At 32.5% G+C, this 22,313-nt stretch overlaps 1 protein-coding gene across 2 annotated transcripts in view; it reads left to right on the top strand.

Annotated features, from left to right (window-relative positions):
- Positions 1–22,313, top strand: part of FCHO2 (FCH and mu domain containing endocytic adaptor 2) — a 106,706-nt gene that overhangs the window by 66,600 nt on the left and 17,793 nt on the right. The window contains exons 12-19 of one of the 2 annotated variants that reach the window (XM_074328840.1): positions 4,232–4,292; positions 4,568–4,740; positions 6,175–6,186; positions 6,563–6,587; positions 8,121–8,163; positions 10,113–10,204; positions 15,416–15,519; positions 20,835–20,964. In XM_074328840.1, coding sequence (XP_074184941.1) covers positions 4,232–4,292; positions 4,568–4,740; positions 6,175–6,186; positions 6,563–6,587; positions 8,121–8,163; positions 10,113–10,204; positions 15,416–15,519; positions 20,835–20,964 — 640 coding nt within the window. The remainder of the gene's footprint in view (positions 1–4,231; positions 4,293–4,567; positions 4,741–6,174; positions 6,187–6,562; positions 6,588–8,120; positions 8,164–10,112; positions 10,205–15,415; positions 15,520–20,834; positions 20,965–22,313) is intronic. The other variant, XM_074328841.1, reaches the window with a different exon arrangement.

The following is a 22,313-nucleotide window of genomic DNA, read 5'->3' as shown; positions in this document are numbered from 1 at the left end:
TATATACACTCCCTTAAATAAAACATTTCTGATTCAGCTCTTTTATACTATACTATAATGATCAATATTTACCAGTTTTAAACTTTAATCAGTACTTACCTGAAATTAGGAAAGGGCTTTTAAAGAAGACAGAAAATTCTTATGCCATATGAGAAGTGATTGATAAATTTGACTATGTAGAAACAAAAAACTTATAAAATTAGAAAAAATATACCATAGAAGGATTTGAATAACTAAATTGGCAGAGAGTATTTGCAAAACATGTAACAGGGGCAAATTACTTTCCATTGTAAAGTTTTTACACAAATCAGTATAAAAGGTAACTAGCATCCCAGTAGAAAAAGAGCATAAAAATGAAAATAGGCAATTCTCATAAAAAGAAATAGAAGTGGTGAATACCTTAAAAAATATTCAAAATGGTAGTCTCATTCTGATGTAAAACAGAATGAAATTACCATGTTCACCTGTCATATTGGCCAAAGTTTTAATACACTCATACTGTTAGTAGGAATGTAAATTGGTACAATTTGTTTTGTGGATAGTTTGACAGGACCTATCTCCCCATAAGAAATGCATGTTCTTTTTGACCCTGCAATCCTGCTGCTAGGGGTTTACCATTAAGGCTGTCCTTACAAACTTATATGCAGTTCATCAAGATATATGCATATATAGAGTGGGAGGGAGAGAGAAGTAGAGATAGATGTTTATTTCAACTTATTTATATTAGGAAAAAACTGGCAAAACTATAGCATCCATTAAAATGGGATTGGTTCAATAAATTATTAAGCATTCACTTGATGAAGTAACAGATGTTGTATAGAGTTACATTGCTCTGTGTCTGCTGACATGGAAAGAGCTTTCTAAATATGAAAGCAAGTATGATCTTATAAATAATTGCTGTTTTAAAAATATGAATGTGTGGGTACGGTTGTCCCCTTTCCCCATCCATGTTTTCTCTTTCTGCAGTTTCAATTTCAACTGTGGTCAGAAAATATTGGAAAATTCCAGAAATAAACAATTCAAAAGTTTTAAATTGCATGCCATTCTGAGTAGCACGATGAAATCTCGTGCTGTCTCGTGCTCCTTCCCACCCAGGATGTGAATCATCCCTTTGTCCAGCGTATCCACGCTGTGTATGCTGCCCGGCCATTAGTCCTTAGCAGCCATCTTGGTGATCGGTTTTGACTGTAGCGGTATCCCAGTGCTTGTGTTCAAGTAACCCTATTTTAATTACTAATGCCACATTCACATAACTTGTACTGCAGTATAATGTTATAATTGTTCTATTTTATTATACTTATTATTGTTAATCTCTTTCTGTGCCTAACTTGTAAATTAAACTTTATCATAGGTATATATGTATAGGAAAAAACATATATGTAGTGTTTGGTACTATGTTATTTCAGGCATCCACTGGGGTTTTGGAATGTATCTACCTAGGATAAAGGAGGACTGCCTGTATATGTGCTCTCTTTTTAAAAAAGAAAGAGTTACACGACACTTAATTGGGGTTACCTTTGGAGAGAAGGGTTGCAGTGGTGGTCAGTGGGGAAAGGAGGCTTTCATTTGTGGCTAGCCTCACTAATTACTTACAAAAAAATCAATAGGCCACCTTAGTAGGGAAACTGTTCGTTTTTGGTTTCTTTTTTAAAAGGTCTGTGCAAATAAAAAATTTGTTTTGAAGTACTGTATCTTTTGAAAGTTGACCAAGGAAGTTCTTTTCTTTTGGTTTTGGCCAGCTTCCCCATTCCAAACAGAGAGATTGAAAAATACTCCATTGGCTTGGGAGCCCCATCCCAATATACATTTTTTAAACCACTGCCACTATCCACCAAAACTGCCTCTAGGATTGGTGGGTGAAATTAACTACTCTTTTTCGTCTTCATACTGCTTTTGACTCAGTGCTTTGCTCCAGCAGTGTGGGCCTTAATATAGAAATTATGGGTTGAAGGGACCAAGGAGTAAACAGGTAATGTGTTAGTATTTATTAATAACAAGTTTCTATGAATAGTTCTAGTGTTAAAAACCTAGTACACTGAGAATCATTGCTTTTTTTTTTAAAACTTTTTATTTTGAAAGAGTTTTCAGTATTCAGAAAGTTGTGAGGATAGTAGTACAAAGCAGTCCTGTGTACCTTTCACCCCATTTCTGCAGATGGAGATCCGGAGATCACAACCAGGAGATTGACACTGACACAGTCAAAATAGAGCATTTCTATTACCACAAGCATCTTTTGTGTTGCTTGGTCTTTTACAGCCACTTCCCTTCGATCCCTACCTTCTTAACCTCTGGCAACCACTATATCTTTTCTCCATTTTTATAATTTTGTCATTTCAAGAATGTTATCTAAGTGGAATTACAACATATGTATCTTTTGAGATTGGCTTTTTTACTCAGCACAATTCTCTGGAGATTCATCCAGGTTGTTGTGATTTGAATAGTTAATTCCTTTTTGTTGCTGAATAATATTCTGTGGTATAGATACACCAAAGTTTGTTTAACCATTCACCTGTTGTAGGACATTTAGTTGTTTCCAGTTTTGGGCTATTAGAAATAAGTTTCTTTGAACAGTCATGTACAGGTTTCTGTGTGGATATAATGTCCCTCTCTGACCCTGGTAATTTTCTTTCTGAAGTCTGTTGTACGTAATAGTAAGGCAGTCAACTGTACCTTTTTATTTTTCTTAATGTTTGCATGGTACATTTTCCCATCCTTTTACTTTTGATCTACCTATGTCATTATATTTGAGGTGAGTTTCTTGTAGATAGCATATAGTTACGTTTTTTTAATCCATTCTGCCAATCTCTGTCTTTTGTTATATTTAGACCATTTATATTTAATCTAATTATTGGCATGTCAGGACTTAAGCCTGCCATTTTATTTTTTGTTTTCTGTTTGTTCATTTTCATTTTCTCTTTTTTCCTGATTTCTAGTGTTTTTTTTCCTATAAAGATTAGCAGATATCTATGTTCTTATATTTTTCCTTCTTACTTAAAATGTACTATATATATTCTTTTGTACTTTTTTCAGTTAGTATTTCTTGGATGTCACTTCATATCTGTTCATAGAAACCTTTCTCTTTTTTTTAAATAGCTGTCTAGTACTTTGTTTTGTTTGTGTACCATATTTTATTCAACTATGTTTGGATAGTTAGGTGCTTTCCAATAATTTTGAGTTATAGATAATCTTTGATGAATACCTTTATCGTATATATTTTTACATTGTTGGGGGTGTGTCTTTGGGGTAAATTCCTTGAAATGGAATTCCTGGGTGGAACAGTGAACACATACATACTTTTGTTAGATATTGTTAAATTTCTCTCTGTAGGGATTATACTATGGTAAATCCTCACTTAATCTCGTCGATAGGTTCTACAACTTTAAGTGAAACTACAGAGGGTGCCAAAAATACGTATACACATTTTAAGAAAGGAAAAAACAGCATTAAAATTGTAATACTCAATATATACATACTGATAACAAAAGATGAATACATACCGATAACAAAAAATGAAGTCATGTGTATACATTTTTTTGGCATTCCCTGTATATAAAGAAACCAATTTTACCATAGGCTAATTGATATAAACAGAAGTTTCTGTGGCATCTCATCAGTGTTAAAACAAAAACAACCTTGTTTGAAGACCTGCAGTGTTTTGTATTTATGCCAGCAAGTATAAAAGTACATTTCCCCACAGCTTTTCTAGCAGAGGGTATCTTTTGAATTTTTGCCAGTCTCGTGAATAAGACGTAGTAGTATTTTAATGTAGTTTTAAATTTTTTTTGGTAGCCTTTTATTTCTATTTTCTGTTCTATATTTTTGATATATATTTCCATTTACTTAAGCTGTCAGTCCTCTGATTTCATTGCCTCCCTTCCCTAAACACACACATTCTTGTGCTTTTATTTCTTTACTTGAAAATCAGGGTGAAAGTTTAGTTATCCACAGAACTGCTGTCATTTCTACCCGAACACTTGTTCTCTTCCTTTAAGTGTTTCTCCTGTTTCATTTTGCAGTACTTTTCTATTTCAGACATCTGAAACATGGAGTGTGATTTGAAGTGAATAAATTAAAAGATGTAATTTCTCCACAGTATTATAATTTTATTAACCTGTTGATAGTTGATAAATGATACAGCGCCTCAGTAATAGTCCAATCTATTTTGTTAATCTCTAATATTTTTTGTAGCTGGAGCCATCATTACAGTAAAGTTTTTTTCTTCTTTCCATAGAACATTCCTGATGTAGATGAAGAAGGCTATAGTATAAAACCAGAAGCAAATCAGAATGATATCCTTTTATCATCTGGATATTCTTATGGGTTATGTTGGCATATAAGTAGACTGTTAAAACACAGTAATCTATTTAATAAACAGTCTTCAAATTTGTAATTATAATAAAATATGACTCCATATTCATTTGACATGTTTTTATTAATAAAAGTTGTTACATTTCTGATAAAACCATATTATCTCTTAAAGGTTTTTGTTCTTTTTTATAAATGTGTGAAAAACTTGTTATGCATTCAAATATTTTAAAAACTAAATTTTTTAACTGATACTCACATACCAAAGAGAACCATTTCTACTCATCTAGTGATTCTGATTCTGAAGATGAAGAACCAAAGAAGTATCGGATAGAAATCAAACCTATGCATCCAAATAACTCACATCACACAATGGCTTCCTTGGATGAATTAAAAGTATCTATAGGAAATATAACGCTGTCCCCAGCAATATCTGTAAGTAATGAAATGAGCAAGTTCGTACTCCTTATGTAGGCGTCTTCATTTTTTCTTAAAACCTCATCTACCTGCCTCTGGCTAATTTTAGGAATAATCAAAATTAAAACATCACTTAGCAATAGTTAAGCATGTTATATGAGGAAACATTTAATTTATAATATTTTCTTTTTATTCAGCTTTATTGAGGTATATAGTTTATAGTTTTTATATAGGCAAATGAACTTGTGAGTGTGGCTTAGTTTTGCTTTTTTTTGAAAGTATTTTACAAAGGAACCAAAAAGTAGAAAATCCACTGTTTTCACCAGTTGTATTTTATAAATAGTACTGTATATCTCAGGCAGAATTTGGTGAACTGGCAGTATTAATCTTTTCCTTATCTTATTTTAAAGTTTTTGTTCATGTTTTGTGAACTATATGTAAAAAAGGAATTCCTTAAAAATGATTTGAAGATTAAATTATATCTTTGCATTTTTTTTGGTCTTTATAACATTTGTTTTTCCATATTTTTTGTAGAAGGAAAGGCAAAGATAAGAATTCTTAGTGATAGTGATAAATTCCTTAGTTCTAAAATACCATACTTAGTTGCTTTTGAGGGAGGAAAAGAATCATAATACATCTTTCCATTGATGTCACATTCTAAATTCAAAAGTGTTGGGGCAGCTGGATGGCTCAGATAGAGTGCGAGCTCTGAACTACAGGGTTGCTGGTTCGATTCCCACATGGGCCAGTGAGCTGCGCCCTCCACAATTAGATTGGACAATGACTTAGAGCTGATGGGCCCTGGAGAAACACACAGTTCCCCAATATTCCCCAATTAAAAAAAAAAAAGTTAAACTATGGGGTAAAAAGCATGTCTTAGAATGACATTTAGTATATATGTACCATCATAATTGATAATAAAACTGTTCCCCTTGATAATGGAGAATAAAAGTTCTTACAGTTATTATTATTACTTAATTATATATTTTAAATAGTCTATATGTATTTGTTTGGATAAAAGTTTTCTCCTAGTCATGCACTTTTAGAATTTAATTTTAGAAGTATTTTTCCACCATAAAGACAGATTTCTGAGTTTGAGGTTTTATTCTACCATTACTAGTTAACATTAAGACTAACGTCAAGATTAAATTATGGTATATATATGAAGTAGAAAGTTGTGAAGCCATGAAAAATTTTATTGTCTAGGAGCATAACTAATTTAAAATAGTATGTATGTAAATAAAGAAAATCCTAGAGGAATATAGCAAAATGTTAAGCATTTATCTCTGGGGCGTAAGGTCATTGATAGTTTTAAAGTTTCTCTTTTGTGCTCTTCTTTCTTTTCTGTTTGTTAAAAAAGTGGATATGTATTAATTTCATGCTCAGAAAATAATCATAAAATTTTTAAATTCTAAAATTAACAGTCTTTTTTTTCCTTCCATATGCTACTAGAGACACAGCCCAGTAAGTGCAAGATTTTATATTTTTACCTGAGTTAAAAAAAAATCATTGTAATGTTTGAACATTGATTTTCAAAACATTTCTGTTAAATTTTTTAAATTATCAAGTCATAGTAAGTTGCTTTAGATATTAATTTAATATTTAAAAACATTTTATTGAATGTAATGTTAAAGGTACATATATTATTATTCTTTACTATAAAACAAAAAGTACTGAAAGTGTTTTCTGTATATTTTTTTATGTAAATAGAGTTTACAATTGAGCAGATACACTAAAAGCAGTTTAAAATTAGTTTCCCAGTATTAACATTTTACTAAATATTTTATTACCAAATTAAATTATTATTTAATGACACTTAGTGTTTGCATTTCTGTTTTAGGTGCAGCTGAATCAGAATTCATCTAGTAAGTTTGACATTTAAGTTGATTGTTTTACGTCTCTTAAAATTTATCAGGCAATTTGTTAAGCTTGTAGCCTTATATATGTAGTTACAGAAATAATAGTCTTTTATCATCATGAGTCTTAACTGACAGGCTTAAAAGGATATTTACTGTGTAACAGAAGATAAGTTATTTACATTATTTCTTTTAACATTGAGATATGCCTTAAATGGCTACAACATTTTTCAGAAATCAACCAAGCCAGAGTAGCTTCTGATTAAAAATGTCAAACTGTCTCTATCTCATGAGCCGGAAGGTATTTTATAAGTTGAGTTATGTTTTGGTTTACCTATTTTTAAGTCATATCACAATTGCAATTTCTATTATATGGTTTTTAGTATAGCAATTTAATGATATTAAAAACGTTTTTGGGGTATTAACACCTTGCGCAGAATCATGCATTACAATAACAAGGGTTGTAGCAAAAAGAGAATTGAGGCAGTCTACTGAAAAGCTATGCAATTTTGCAAACACAGTGCTTAATAAAAACTTTAACATCAATCCAAAATACTCTAGCTCAATTTAAAAGACCTGTTAAATTCATAATAAATGCCAAACTGAAGTAAGATTTTACTTTTAAAAAGAAATGATGAATAGCTTGATAACCGAGGATGTGAGGAAAATGAGGATAAAGGGAGACTACCAATTTATGGAGATGAGGGCAAAATGCAAAAAGGTGAAGAACAGCACCTTAAGCTCTTTGAGACAGAACAAATGCCAAACTGAGCCAAATGGGACAGTGCAGTGTGAATGGGCATCAGATATAGTGTGGTATTCCTCATCGTTTCCTGCATTTACCCATGTTGATGGATTTTGCATTCATCAGCTATTGCTTGATGATGTAAAACATTAAGGGAAACGTGCTTGTGGTGATACAGGGAAAATTGCTTATGAACCAACATGACTTTTACATTACTGATGCTGCTCCCCTGTGTCCTAGTTGCTTATGAAATGATTCATGTTGCAAATGCACAAGGTAGCAAAACAGACTATCTTATCTTATAGATACTGTTGCTCCAGGTTGTTAGAAAAGTTTTAATTTTTTAAAAATAGGATGTCCTTTAAGAGTTGCTATTTTTAGTCAATAAACGCTAATATTCTTAGAACTTTAAAAATGCTTTAATGATTCATTAGTTAAAATTATTGAGTGATACATAAGTATTAAACATTTGTTCTAATTTTTAAAGTTATAACCCATTTTACTCCTCTGAACAGCAATTTTATTTTAATAAATATAAGTTGATTTAAGTCATTTTTCACCAAAAATGTTAAAGATTTAGCAGAAATTCAGCTATTATTTTAATATTCTTAAGCATAATAGAAAACTTCTTAAAGGCTTATTTTTCTTTTCATAATTGTTTATATTTATGTTATTAATTCCAGAATTTTTAAATTGTTTATAGTAATGAGATGTGTGTGTATTTCTCTATACATTCTTTAAAATATTTATTACTCTAATTATGATTTTTTTCCATAATATTTTAATTTTTTAATTAGGTGAAGAGTTAACAAAGTCAAAGCCATCTGCTACATCCACTGAGTAAGTTCCACGTTTAAAATTTTTAAAAACTATTTAATTTTTTAGAGCAATTTTAGGTTCACAGCAAAATTGAGTGGAGGATACCGAGTTTTTAGATATGCTCTCTGCCCCACATAAATGCTCAGCCTCCCTTACCAGAGTAGTACTTTTGTTTCAATTGATGCACCTACATTGACACATCATTATCACCTAAAATCCATGGTTTACATTTGGTTTTGACAAATGGATATAATGATGTGTCCACCATTATAGTATCATAAAGAATAATTTCACTGCCCTAAAAATCTTATGTCCTCCACCTTTTTATTCTTCCCTCCCTGCTATGTTTATATTTTAAGTATCATTTGTCCTGTTTTCTAGACTTTGTCCTATTGTTTTAGACTTTTTAAAAGAAAAAATATTTTAAGCCAATGTTGCATGGGTCCTTTTTCACTTCAGCATCTATGAATATGAATACTTTCTTTTCATGTTTTTTTTTTGCATGAGTAAAAGTAGGCTTAATTAATGGATAATTAAATAATAAACGGATAGTTTAAAATTTGATACTTTTGAAGCTAGGCACTAATTGAGCAATAGGGTGGTATTCATTTGATTTATCATTTTTAAAGATAAGTTTTTTAGTGTTTTAAAACGTTGTTTTTAGGAATCATTTATGCAATTGTGAATCTAGGCTTGCTTTATTATACAAAGTGTAGTGTTCATCCATGTAGATGAATGTTGAGGTACTAGATATGTGTTTATAGATAATTGTAACATTTTTATTATATAGTGGGCCTGTTTGCTAAGATTTTGAAAACATATTTTCAAAATAGTGGCAGTTTGATAAATCAGAATGTTCTTTTAATGGGGATTAATCACACTGTTACACCTGAAATGTATACAATTTTTATAATCAGACCTCAGTAAAGCTAATTTTAAAAAAAAAGGAGGGGTGGCAAAGGTCAGGTGCTTCAGGATCCTAGAAATTAGGTATCTTAAAGGGGTTGTGACTAAAATGAAAAAGAGAAACATTCATATAAAAGTTTGTATTAAAGAGCCAGGAGTTGAATCCAGAGAGTAACCAGTGCAGTGAGTTCCAAGAGGTCAGTGGAAGAAAACCTTTGGTGATGCAGCATGCTGAGTTTTTGAAAGTAGAATGTTGATGCTCTTGATGATTTTGCCCATAGTCTTGGGTATCTCTCATAAAAAGACATATATGAATGACCCAAATAATTCACCAGAGTACCTCAGTGGCTGAGGCACTGGATTGCTCAGGGAGATCTCCTTCCCATGCATGATCTATGGCGGTGATCTGATCTTTGAAGTTTGTATCAAGTTGGTCGGCTTACTTCTGCACTTGAGAAGTACTTTTCTAAAAGAAATCCTTTACCCTTTTTCTTTATCTTAGAAAATAAGTATAACCTTATAAAATTTCTATCTGATTTCATATCACTTAAGAAATTTCCTGGGGAGCATTCGAGATCTTGCTGTCCTGCATATGTCCTCAGTTTTGCTCAAATAAACTCATAAAAATTTTCTGAAAAACGTTTTCTGTCCAAGACTGGGGGCTATGTCTGAATGAGCAGCACTGATTGTGTTGTAGAATTAAGTAGCTGTGTGTCCTTAGGCAGCTCATTTAAAGACCCTGTGCTGCTTTCCTTCATTTGTAAAGCTGAAATCATTGTTTCCATTCTGACAGACCCTGCAATTGTTAAAGAGTATAAGTAAGGTGCCATCAGGGGGAATTAATCTTCTCTACTCTCCCCTGCCACAAGATTCTGCTTATAGCAGTTAACAAATACTGGTTTAATGAATTTGTTCTTTCTTCATATATTCCACTGGTAGAATATCCAACTTTTGAATCATATATATTGAGCTATTAACAATTCTCTGAAATAATAAGTGACTAGATTTTTATACTAATAAAATATTCCTTTGTTGAAATCCTTGTTTTTTAAAACTTATGGTAGGAAAGGGACCAGTGATTTACTAGCTTGGGACCCCCTGTTTGGACCATCTCTTGATTCAGCTTCAGCTTCACTAGCTTCATCATCATCATCAGGTAAATATATATCTACATATATAGTTTTTAAACTGAAGAATGCAGTCGTTACTTTTTCCTAATTGATTTGTTCATCACTTGTGTGTTGTACTTAACTTGTGCTCAGTTCATATTTCCAGATAAAAGTGATTTTATAGTGGTTTTGTTAACTTAGCTTAAAGATCCTATGGCTTACACAATAAAAATTTATCAAACATCAACTTTTTTCATTTATGTATTTACTTCTTGGCATCATTCCCATATTGATGCCCAAATAATTCTTATTGTTTATATATAAAATTCAGCTGCATAGATGTGCATTAATGTAGCCAGTCCTTTCTTGAATATTTAAGTTGCATCTAATTTTCTAGCATTATGAACATCCATGAATATAACAAATTTTGTGCACATTTCATAATATTCTTATAATAATTTATCAATATAAGATGCGCATTAATGTAGCCAGTCGTTTCTTGATGAATATTTAAGTTGCATCTAATTTTCTAGCATTACGAACATCCATGAATATAACAAATTTTGTGCACATCTCATAATATTCTTATAATTTATCAATATAAGATTTATGAGTCACAAGATATGCTCATTGATACTTATTATCAAACTGCTTTCCAAAAAGGTTTTAGCACTTCCCAAGCAATATCTGAAAGGACTTGCATGCTTTGCAGTTGTTTTGGCAAGAATATATTAAATTTCTCTTTTCTTCATAATATAAAATCCCATTTGCCAGCAACCAAAGCAGGGATCAAAAATGCATGTTTAATAAAACCATGCTTGTTCAAAGCAAGAAAATAAAATCACTTTATCTTTAAGCTTCTCCCCTGGGATTTCAGAAATACTATATAGTATTTGGGGTTAAGGAAGTGCTGGAATGATGGAGAAAGAACTTTAATTGATCAAGTTTCCTGCTATGCCACTCTGCTCGGAGCTCCGCACATGTTATTTAATTTCACCTCATTAACTGCCATGAAGTTATTTTTATTGTCCCAATTTTATAGGTGAAAAAAGTAAAGCTCAGAGACAATCAGGAACTTTTCTAAGATCATATAACTAGGAAATGATTAAGAATAAATTCAAACCTGGATCTAACTAATTCTAAAATCTTTCGCACTCTAGCAGATTTACAAAAGAATAAGCCTTGTTGAAACATTTTACTATTAATAATAAAATAAACACTAGTATTTAAAGTTACACTGTTTAGAAACTAATATTTTAAAAAGAAATTTTAATTGGATTTTAGGCAACCTTAACCTAAAACAATTTGGACTTTTGAAGGGAAGATTATCTGTACCTAATACTTGTAAAACAGCAAGAAACAGTCAATAGGTACTTGAACATATTCTGAAGTTTTCATTATAACCTTTCTCAATGGGCACTGGTGACTATTTAGTTTTATCAAACTAACCTTACTAATAGATGGTATAAGGAAAGTAACCGTACAAGAAAAATAGAAGTTGTTTTTTTTTGTTTAGTAAGAATGTCAGGTGGTGTTTTGTATTTAGAATGAAGAGGATACTGAGCAGTGTTTTTCAATTTTGTTAATAGTCTTTTATGAATTATTGTTTCAAATTTTTAATAAAAATTTTCACTTTGGTTTCACAGGCTTTAGTAGTATTTGTTAACTCTGCTCTTTGTTTCTCATTTCCTTTAGCACAGTCTCTTCCTTTTCAAAAAAGTTCTCTCTTTTCCTCTTGCTACCTGTTTAAAGAATGTTTCACTCTTATCACTTACAATTTCAGGTAAAAAGTGATACATTTTTATTCAGTGGTCATTTGATGTTTAGTAGCTAGGATGTAATAAAACATTTATTAACCTTTTGCTAGTTTTTAAATTCACTTTGGTATGTATTTTTAACCTTCCTATATAGTCTGAAAAATAATGTCATAAATTATTTTGCCCTTCAAAGAATATTAGTGATGTTGAAGAGATAATTATTGTTATACAGTGATTATTATTAAGTCTTCCCTTGAACAGAATTATTGATCAAAATGATGAATATATTATTGTGATTCTTCTGTTTTGTTAGACTGGCCCTAAGTGAAATTGTGAAATAAGTATTTTGTCTTAAATTTTCTTCCACCTCTTACTGTAATGCACTTCTTTCCCATCCTAACATCTCCTCCTCACGTACCCATTTTCATATTTTAGCGAGGTCCACGTTGTCAGATTAGTCCCTACTCTCTTTTATCCTTTCAAAATCTTAATTCATTGGTGACCTCATCTTAGCTAAAAAAAAAAATAAGAAAATAATTCCAACCAATCGGTTAATAACTGGTATGTTAAGCCTTCCAGCTTTGGTATATGTTTGAAAATGATGCTTAGAGCTTGGCACAGAAGTAGTTTCAGTTGCTTCTTCTACCACGTAGACTATAAATAAACATTTATATATATTTAAATTTAATCAGGCTGGTTTTCTTATATTAACTCCAACACTGATTTAGTGCATATTACTTCCTATGACAGTTTTATCACCAGTCAGGAACTTTGTTGAATAACACATATACACAGCACCATCACTTGAACACCTTATAGACTGTTAGACCCTTACAGACTGTGAGAGTTAACTTTTGCTCTCTGAGAAAACAGGAATGACTCTGGCTTTATGTGTTTTTGGAACTTTAATTTTACTCATATGTGTTTAAAGTTTGTTATGCTCATACTTATTTTCCTCAGTTAATATAAAGTTTGAGTTCATGCCCTTGTTCCACATATTATTAAATTTTTCTAGTTTTGCGTAATTAAAATAATATTAACCTGAAACAAGATAACTGTTTGGCTATAGAGATTTATATTTTAGTTCTAGAAATTTCCTGTTGCTTTTAGTTTTCAGTTTTTCTTTTTTTCAGCTGACCTTAAAGAGCAGACTAGGAACTCTGCTTTCTCTCCCACTGATTTGTCTGGGTGTATGATAATTGAATCTTTACTTGAAACCAGGTCAGATTCTAGGTCAAAAAGCCCATCACTAGACTTTTCCATTAACCCCCTCTATGCTGTCCTGCTGTAACAGTGAACACACATAAGTTTTGTTTTGCTTCATGGTTGCGAAGTCAGTGCATTTCCTTTATTGATGAACTTGTTACAAGTTCATCTCTTCCGTGGAGCTCAGACAGCATTCCAGAGATTGTATTGGAAAGCTGAAAATACCTTCAGGTTTCCTGATGCTTTGGAGGAGAGATCTTCCAACAGCAGAATCTCTGAGGATCAAAGTCATCTTTGCGATAATATCATGGCCTGAAAATTACTGACAGAAGAAGCTGACAATGCTGCTGATTTTTCTTCTGCATCGTCATCATTGCTTCTGGATTTTATATTAGTATCTGTCATTGTTCAGATAAAGAATGGTGTGGGAAACGTGCATTGTCTGTCTATTCCTCTTAGGTAATGTCACAGGCTAGATCTAGATTAGGTCTTATCTCCTATATTTTTATACTTTACAGGTCACTTTCTATTCCTTGGAATACTGCGTCTAATACACATTTCTTGGCAATGAGCTCTATCATCAATACCATTACCACCACTACCAAAAAAAACACAACTAAGACACTTAAGTTTGTAAACAATTGTGGTAATGCCCTTCAGAGACTTCTAGAAGCAGCACCTAATTGACATATTCAGGTGGATTCATTTATAATATATAAATTTATTGTTAATTTATAATTATTAGATTCATTTGTAAACAGTGGTGTTACTGTTGTGTTATTGCCTTTCCTCAAAAGGCAATTTATGATTGTTTGAAGGAGCTGACTTAATACTTCTAGGTTTTGTTTCGAGTCAATCTAAACGCCATTTGGACATGCCACTTGATCAGTAATGAGGTTTCAGGTGTAAATGTCTCTATTATATTAAGCTCTCTCACACATTTGAAATAATTTGAGTATTGGTCAGTGCTGGTTTTATTGATAATGAACATATCTTTAAATATGTCATGCATAGCACAGGGAAGTGTTGTGGTCCTTAGGTTGGTGCCCATTTCTTCCAATGTACAGCTCGAGGTAGGAGTGCAGCATGCAAGAACGCATGCTGACTGGACAAAGGCAGCAGCCTAAGAAACTAGATTTATTGCCAGCTTTCTACTGTTTTCTGCAAGCAACCTAAACTCTGCTTTCATCTTTGATCCCTTCATATAATATGATTTCTAAATGGTTTCATAACCCCCATGTCATTTACTTTCACTCCTATTGACTACCTTCCTACACCTTCATGGTCCTCCATTCCTCCATTGCTGACCAAGGGTCCTCAGCTTTTCTGTTGGTTTCCTCATGTATATACTTAGGCCCATTCGTGTATTTTTATCTTTGTACATCTGTAAACTTAACGGAACTTACTGAAATATATTTCTCCCCATCAATATTATATTCCTCAGTCTCTCTGAATTATAGGTCCATCTTTTAGAATGTACCAAAGGCATTTAAAAATTATTTAAAGATGATTTAAATATGTGCTTCCATTCTTTACTCTTGCTTTGATTATGCTAATACATTTGTGACTTCTGATGATGTACACTTGCATTCCATTCATTAATTTCTACCACACGAGATTTATTTTTAGTTAGGAATACCGAGGTTAGTATTTCTGATTTATAAAATTTCAAAATTTGCAAATGGTGTTGAAAAATAGTGAATACTAAATTTACATAGGATTTAGGGAAAGTTAAGATATTATTTTCACACTTAACAAAAATAAGAGTGATTTAGGGAAATGTTTTTAGTAAAGATATTTGTAATACTTTTAATTATCACAAAAATGTTACAGTGTTATTTAACTTAAAAGTCAAATTACAGTAAAGGTAAGTGTTTTATTTAGAGTTCATGTTATTCTGAAGGTGTTTCAAAGTCTCACTCTTCCTTTACTGTCTGTAAAGTAGATGTATGGGCAATAAACTAAAGACCTTAGGCATTAAATTGTACATTTATACCAGCTAATTTATCAGATTTAATTCTTATATGTATAAATAATTGAAACAGGAATACAATTTGTCAGTTTTATTGAAAATTTAATGATTTTTCTTTCCAGGAATAATATTGGTAGCTTCAAAAAAAAAACCTATTTGATTGATAGGTTCCCACTATTTCACCAAATATCTATACTTACATTTTTTTAAAAACTCCTGAAAAATGAGCTTTGAATCCTAACAGTTCCTCTATAATAGAATGTCTTTATGTAAGGATTGCTGCATACTAATGATTCTCTTCACATTTTCTTTTCCCCTACCAGCCAGGCCCACAACTCCTCTCTCTGTAGGCACCATTGTCCCACCTCCACGGCCTGCTTCCAGACCAAAGCTTACTTCAGGCAAACTCAGCGGGATAAATGAAATAGTATGTACTCAGGTGTTTTTTTTTTAAATTGTAACTTTTAAGATGCAAATGATATCTCTGTATATGCCCCTGTAGAGATAAATGTTTGGAATTTTCTGCTCGACTCTTCGAAGTACAGAAAAGTTATCCCAAACAACACTTCCTTCACTCCCCCATATTACCTCAGTGATTATACCTGTGGAGTAGGACATTGTTCAGTAGAAAAGAGATTTTCTGAGAAAGTTAGCACATTATAAAAATACTATTCAGTACCCATTGTTTCACAATTGAGGAGAACTTTTTCTATAGTTCTGCTTAAAGTCAAATATTAACCTTTTCACTGCAACATTCATCTATGGTTGAATGATATTTCCATGCCACTGACTGTGGTGTTTGACTTTACCCCACAAGCTCAGTGTTCCAGAAAGGAAGTTTAGGAAAGCAGATGTACATTTTTCTATATTTTTGTGTTTTTCAAGAATGAATAACAATAGGAAATTTTTATACTTTAAAGTAATCATTTACTTTAATAAAATGTAGCACCTTAACTGTATTTGCTTAAAAAGATACATACTGTAATTATTTTTGACACATTTTAGAGAACAAACTTGAAATGAATTAACACAGTGAAAAGGTTAAGGACGAAATGGTGGCCTGTTCTTAGGTGTTGGAGGTATATGCTGCCAGGAGAGTCATGGAGGGCATCTAGTCCAGCTTTCTTTGTTTTATACATAAGGAAACTGGAATTTACTTCATTGACTTGTATATATTTAGTACATATTTCTGTATTAAAAACAAAAGTGTTGGTCTTCAAAAGTTGTCAGATATTAAAAGAAACTTTATGGGTTCTATTCAGACTGAGGCTGTCACAAACGAGTCTTTGCCTCTGATCTATTCTGCTTTGCTTTATCTTTCACACTAATTGCCAGTTTAATTGCCAGAATTAAATTTCTGAAAGTTGAGCTTAATCTTTTCCCCAGGATATCGATCTCCAGTGGTTCCCCATAATTCATGTGGTTGAATGTTTTAGCTGAATATACAAGGCTCTTGCCACCTGCATTACCAGACTAACTGTACAACTTTCTCCTCTTTATAACCTAACTTCCAGACACTTAAAACTTTCTACTCTTCCCAAACCCACCATGCCCTTTTGTACATCCATGTCTTCTTACTATGCTCCCTCTATCTGAAATGCCCTTCAGTCCTCTTTAAGACCTGGCTAAATATCACCAAAGCCCTCTTTGATCATTACTTCTCCCCCAGGGGATTTAATCATCCTCTTCCTTATACTCATATACTTTGCTTATATTCTCTTAGTGCACAAATCACACTGTATGTCTCTTCTCCGCCCCCTCCCCTCACCAGCCATACTTTCTCTGTATGTGTTCATCTCACTACACTATGCCTTAGCCAATTTCATATCCTTAATACTTGGCATAATGCCTCTCACTTGGTACATAGTTAGAAAATGTTTCATGAATGAAAAGACTTGAGCACTAAGTGTTGAAATGGTGACATCTTTCTTTTAACCCCACCCCCTCATCCCAATGAACAGACTTTGTGGAAGTGAAATGAAAGACTAATACAAGCTGCCACGGAGATGGTTATTATTTCAGTAATATAAAAATTACTACATCTTATTAACATGGGTGTTTTCCTGATTACAAAAGCAGTGCATAATCATGTTGTAAAATTTAGAAAATAGAGAAAACACAGAAAGCACATAAAAATTCCTCCTATATTTTACCACCTAACATTTTTATATATCTCCTTTCATTATTTTTTGAATGCATAAGTATTTATTTACCCAGAGTCAGTAAAATATAGATGTTAAAAGCACAAGTTTATTCGCCACTAATTACCTAAGCAGCATTGGGCAAGTTATTTATTTGGAGTCTCAGTTTCCTTATAGGTAAAATGACTATAATGATAACAGGTTATTGTGATACTTAAATAAGTTAATATATGTAAAACACTTAAAACATTGTCAAGTGCAAGTAATTATTCAAAAGTTAGGTACTATGAATGGTATATGTATATTTTTAAAAGGTCATATCTTACATATTTATTTTTTGTTCACTTGAAAATATTTTAGGCATGTCTTTCTATATCATGAATTATTCCATAGTTTTCAGACTTCTTTAAAGTGGTAGAATCCTTTGTCAAATAATCTTGTAAGTCTATTAATTAAGTAAAAGTGGGACTTTTGTAGTTGAATCCTTCACATCACCCTTCTCTCCCTGCCCAGCCTTGAGAGCCTTGTGGAAACCACTCTCTGAGGGCTTCAGGGACACTATTTGAAGTGCTGCAGAGCATAAATACTGTATTTTTTATACCACTATCAACATTAAAATTCCAAAAGTTTTTAGAAATTTATTTGACATTCAGTTTATTTCCAAGTTTTCATTATAAAGTTTCTTAATGAATATTCTTATGTTTACTTCTTTGCAGAAATGATTTCCTTAGTAAAACTTTAAAAGTGAAATCCATGAGCTAAAAAATGGTATGCACTTTTCTAAGACCCCTGGTGATTATTGCTGTATTACCCACAGAAAGGTTGTGCTGATTTGAATTCTCTGTAGCTGTACACTGAAGTGCCCTTTTCCTTGCATGCTTGTGTGTGCATTTTTCTGAAAGGGTCTATAACCACACCCCTACCGAGACCCCCTCATTGTTCTAGAACAGTGGTTCTCAAAGTGTGGTCCCAAGACCAGCATCATTAGCATCACTTGGGAACTTGGTAGAAATTCAGTTTCTCTGGCTCCACCCCATACAATCAGAAATTCTGGGGAGTGGCTCAGCAACTGTGTTTTAACAAGCCCTCCAAGTGATTCTGATGGGTGCTAATGTTTGAGAACCACTGTTCTTAAGCAGCGCTGTCCAATAGAAATATAATGCAAGCAACACCTATAATTTTAAAGTTTCTAGTAGCCACATTGAAAAACTAAAAACAGTGAGATTCATATATTTTCTTTTACTCCATATATAGAAAATTTCAATTTAGCATGTAATCAGTATAAAAATTATTGAGACTTTACATTCTTTTTGTGTATGCTAAGTCTTCACAATCCACTGCGTATTCTACAGTTCATCTCAAATTTGGACTAGCCCACATTGCAGGTGTTAGTAGCTACAGTACTAGACAGTGCCATTCTAAAACAAGAGAAAACTGCTTAAGAAAAGAGCTGTATTTGCCTTTTCCTAAAAAATTACAAAATGCACATTCTAAGTTGTGAAAATGCAGACCCATTATATTGGTCATGAGGCCATGTTGACACAGGCGACATGTCCCCCACAGTAATTGATTTCAAGACTTTTCCAAGCTTGTAGGTTTCACATCGGCTGTTGAATTGAATATTTGTTTTGCCTCATGTCCTGTACTGCCCCCATCTGTATATACATACACACACAACTGTATTTTCCATAATAATGAGTCATCAAAAGCCATTCTCTGGAACTAATAGTTTTAAAGTAGTTAATGGAGGATAGGGGGGTTACTAATTGTAAAACACTTTGGGCAGTACTTTCTAATTTTTGTAAAAGTGTGTACCTATAAGTTTATGTTCATGCAAAGAAGAGTTGACTAATTTTAGTGTATGAATGCTTAACAAGGTTTTTGTTTTTAGCTTTTGTTTTTCAAGTCCCTCAAATAACCAAGGACAGGAACAGTGTCTTTTTTGTTCTCTGCTTTGTATCTAGTACGTAACCCATGGCCTGACACATAGTAGGCACGAAATACTGTATTTGCTTAATACTTCTATAAGCAGAAAAAGGTTATTTTTAATTAAGCTAAATATGCCTTATTTTAAAAGTGAAACACCTCAGGAAGTATTGCTACTGTATTCCTGGAACAATTAGGAATTTGGAACGAAAAAAATTCATTCACCAAGGTAAAAGATAAATGAATTGGTGTTATTTTTCATATTTGTTTTTATGTTTAAGTAGAAAAGTAGGAAGATAGTAGGATTAACATTTTCTCAAACTTCTGTATGGTGTTAACTTTCTCAGTAAGGACTTATTAAAACAAATTACAAAGGAAAATGTGGACAGATCTGTAAACACCAAAAGTAAAGGGCAGGCAATTTTTTTTTTTTTTTTTTAACCTCAGAGCACCCTTTGGATGCAGTTTAAAAAAAAAAACCAAACAGGATGGGAACCAGAACTGGATCCAGGATAGATCCCCAGAAGAATTTCCCCAAACAAGGTGGATTTAGTATACAAAATGCCATAGCAAAAAATGAGGCAATCTAGTGCTGAGTCCAGGCATAGCTAGTTGGCAGAGGAGCAGTCAGTGGAAGCGTGGGCATGGCATGCCTCTTTCTCCTAAGTGCAGATACAAACTGCACTGCCATGGGTGAATGTCAGGATGAGTTTTCCATCAGTGTTAAGTCTAAGGGCAGGCAATATTTAGGGAGAAAATATTGGTAGCAAATAAAGCAAAGGGTTAGTGAAAGCTCAGGTAATAAATACTAAGACCTCCAAAAACTAAATCGGACAAAGATAATACAGAGGGTGCCAAAAAAATGTGTATACATTTTAAGAAAGGAAAAAAACTGTATTAAAACTGTAATACAATAAATAAGCATTCATTTGATTAACACCATCTTTTGAGAGAACCTCATACTATACCTTGCTTCTGTAATTCAATTGAACTTTGTAAAGTAATACATAGATAACATCATCTTAAAATGTGTACATTTTTTGGCACCCCCAGTACATACAGCTCATAAAAGGGAAAATGCAAATTTTATTTTTATCAAATTAGCTAAAAGTTTAAAAAATTGTTTTCTTTCCCTCTTCTGAGGTTCATCCATTCATTGCTAGCAAGGATGCAGAGAAATGTTTTCTTGTATTCTTAGGCAGTAGGCTAAGGTCAGTAATCCTTTTGGGAAGCAGTTTGGCAATATGTATGAAAAGCTTTCATACTGTTTAATCATTAACTTCTTAGAATCTATCTTAAGCACACCTTTTGAAATACAGAAAATGTTTTATGTACAAAGATTCTCTTGACAGCGTTAGTTTATTTATTTTCTTCTGGATGAACTTTTTTTTAAATTAATTTATTTTTATTAGTTTCAGGTGCACAGAACAAAGTAATACTTAGATGTTTATCATAAATATCCCTCACACTGTGACAGCGTTATTTTAGAATAGCCTTTTCAGCTTTTAATACATTCCCAAAAATTATTTAACCTATGGCATCTCTAATTTTGAATTATAACTTACACAATCAATTTGGTTTAGTATATTAAAATGAAACTTACCTGATACCTAAAAATCTTTTCTGGTAACAGGAATTATTTTACCATTTTGATAAACAACTTTTTGTTTTTAAGCCCAGGCCATTCAGCCCACCTGTAACTGCCAATACCAGCCCACCTCCCGCCGCTCCTTTAGCGCGGGCAGAAAGTTCTTCCTCTATCTCATCTTCTGCTTCATTAAGTGCTGCCAATACTCCAACAGTAGGTAAGTGATTATCATTGGTTACATGTGAAAGTTAAAATCCAAAATATGATCAGGCCGAGTTTGTTGTTTGTTTTTTTGTTATTTTGTTTTTTTGTTTTTTTGTTGTTTGTTTTTTAATGGGATGGTGATGAAATTTTTGGTTTTCTGGAAACACACCTGGCATGATGAAACAAGCCACATTTTTCTTTTCTTCTTTTACAGTTTATATTATCTGAACAGGAGAATTTTACCCATGGTTAGCACTGTTAAGAATGCATCAAATGTATAAACTATTTACCAATAAAAATACTGTAGTTGAAGGCAAAATATAATGTACGCCTTTCTACTGTGGCCTGATACTTGCATTCCTAAGAAAGTTTGTGTTTTAAAAACAATTGATTCAATGAAAGAAAAGGGTTTTATGCTTGCAATGAATTACATTTTTCTACAAGAACTCAAATCATAAAGAATTAAAAGTAGATATTAGGGTATAGTTATACAAACCTAAACCTCACCGAAAAAATTCAGTATTACATCTAGATTTTGCTCAGAGTTTTTTCTGTCATCACCTGTATTCAATTCTTCCTACAAATTCTTACTACCTTTCTCACCCACTGTTAGTATGGTAAACAAAGCACAAAGCCACTTAAAGCAGCTGTGTTTCAGGAGCAACAACTTCCTACCAGAATTATAACAGTTCCCATTGCTGTGCTTCTAAGTAATAATAGGTTTATCCTTGATAATGTAAATCACTGATTTGTATTAACTCAGCATAATTCATTAGTGCTCAAGGTGTGGCCCCCTGACCTGCAGCATCTGTCTGCATCACCTGGAAACTTACTAGAAATAGACCTTTTAAATCAGAAACTCTGGGAGTGGGGCTCGCAATCCTTGAACAGACCTTCCAGGTAATTATGATGCATGCTAAGTTTGAGAATCGCAGCCCTAATTAAGCTGATTTAATTATATATAATTTTATGTGTCAAAACTCACAGGATAAATGCATCTTGTGTGTATGACCATTGTAAAAATGGCATAAGTAATAAAGGTTCAATGAGAAAAAATGATTTCTAAATTTCTAAACATGATGTTACCAATCTTATTTTATATACCTTTATGAACACAGTATTTTTCCCATCTTTTAACTTCATGTAAACACAACATGTCTAATAAGTTTGTCTTTTTGTTTGTTGTAAGAGCACTTCATTATTTTTTGTTTGTATATGTGGTTTTTTAAATTTTTGTTTCTGCAGAATCTACATTTTAGTCATAAAAAACAGATGGGTCCTATTAGAAATAAGGCAGGTGGTCTAAACCAAAATTAGCTTTGTACATATGTTTTTAGTTTGAGCCAATGTGGGCAATAGGAG

Source organism: Rhinolophus sinicus, linkage group LG03 (genome assembly GCF_036562045.2).
Source record: "Rhinolophus sinicus isolate RSC01 linkage group LG03, ASM3656204v1, whole genome shotgun sequence".
Lineage (NCBI taxonomy): Eukaryota > Metazoa > Chordata > Mammalia > Chiroptera > Rhinolophidae > Rhinolophus > Rhinolophus sinicus.
The sequence above is the reverse complement of the archived record's forward strand: the minus strand, read 5'-3'. Positions and strand labels throughout refer to the sequence as shown.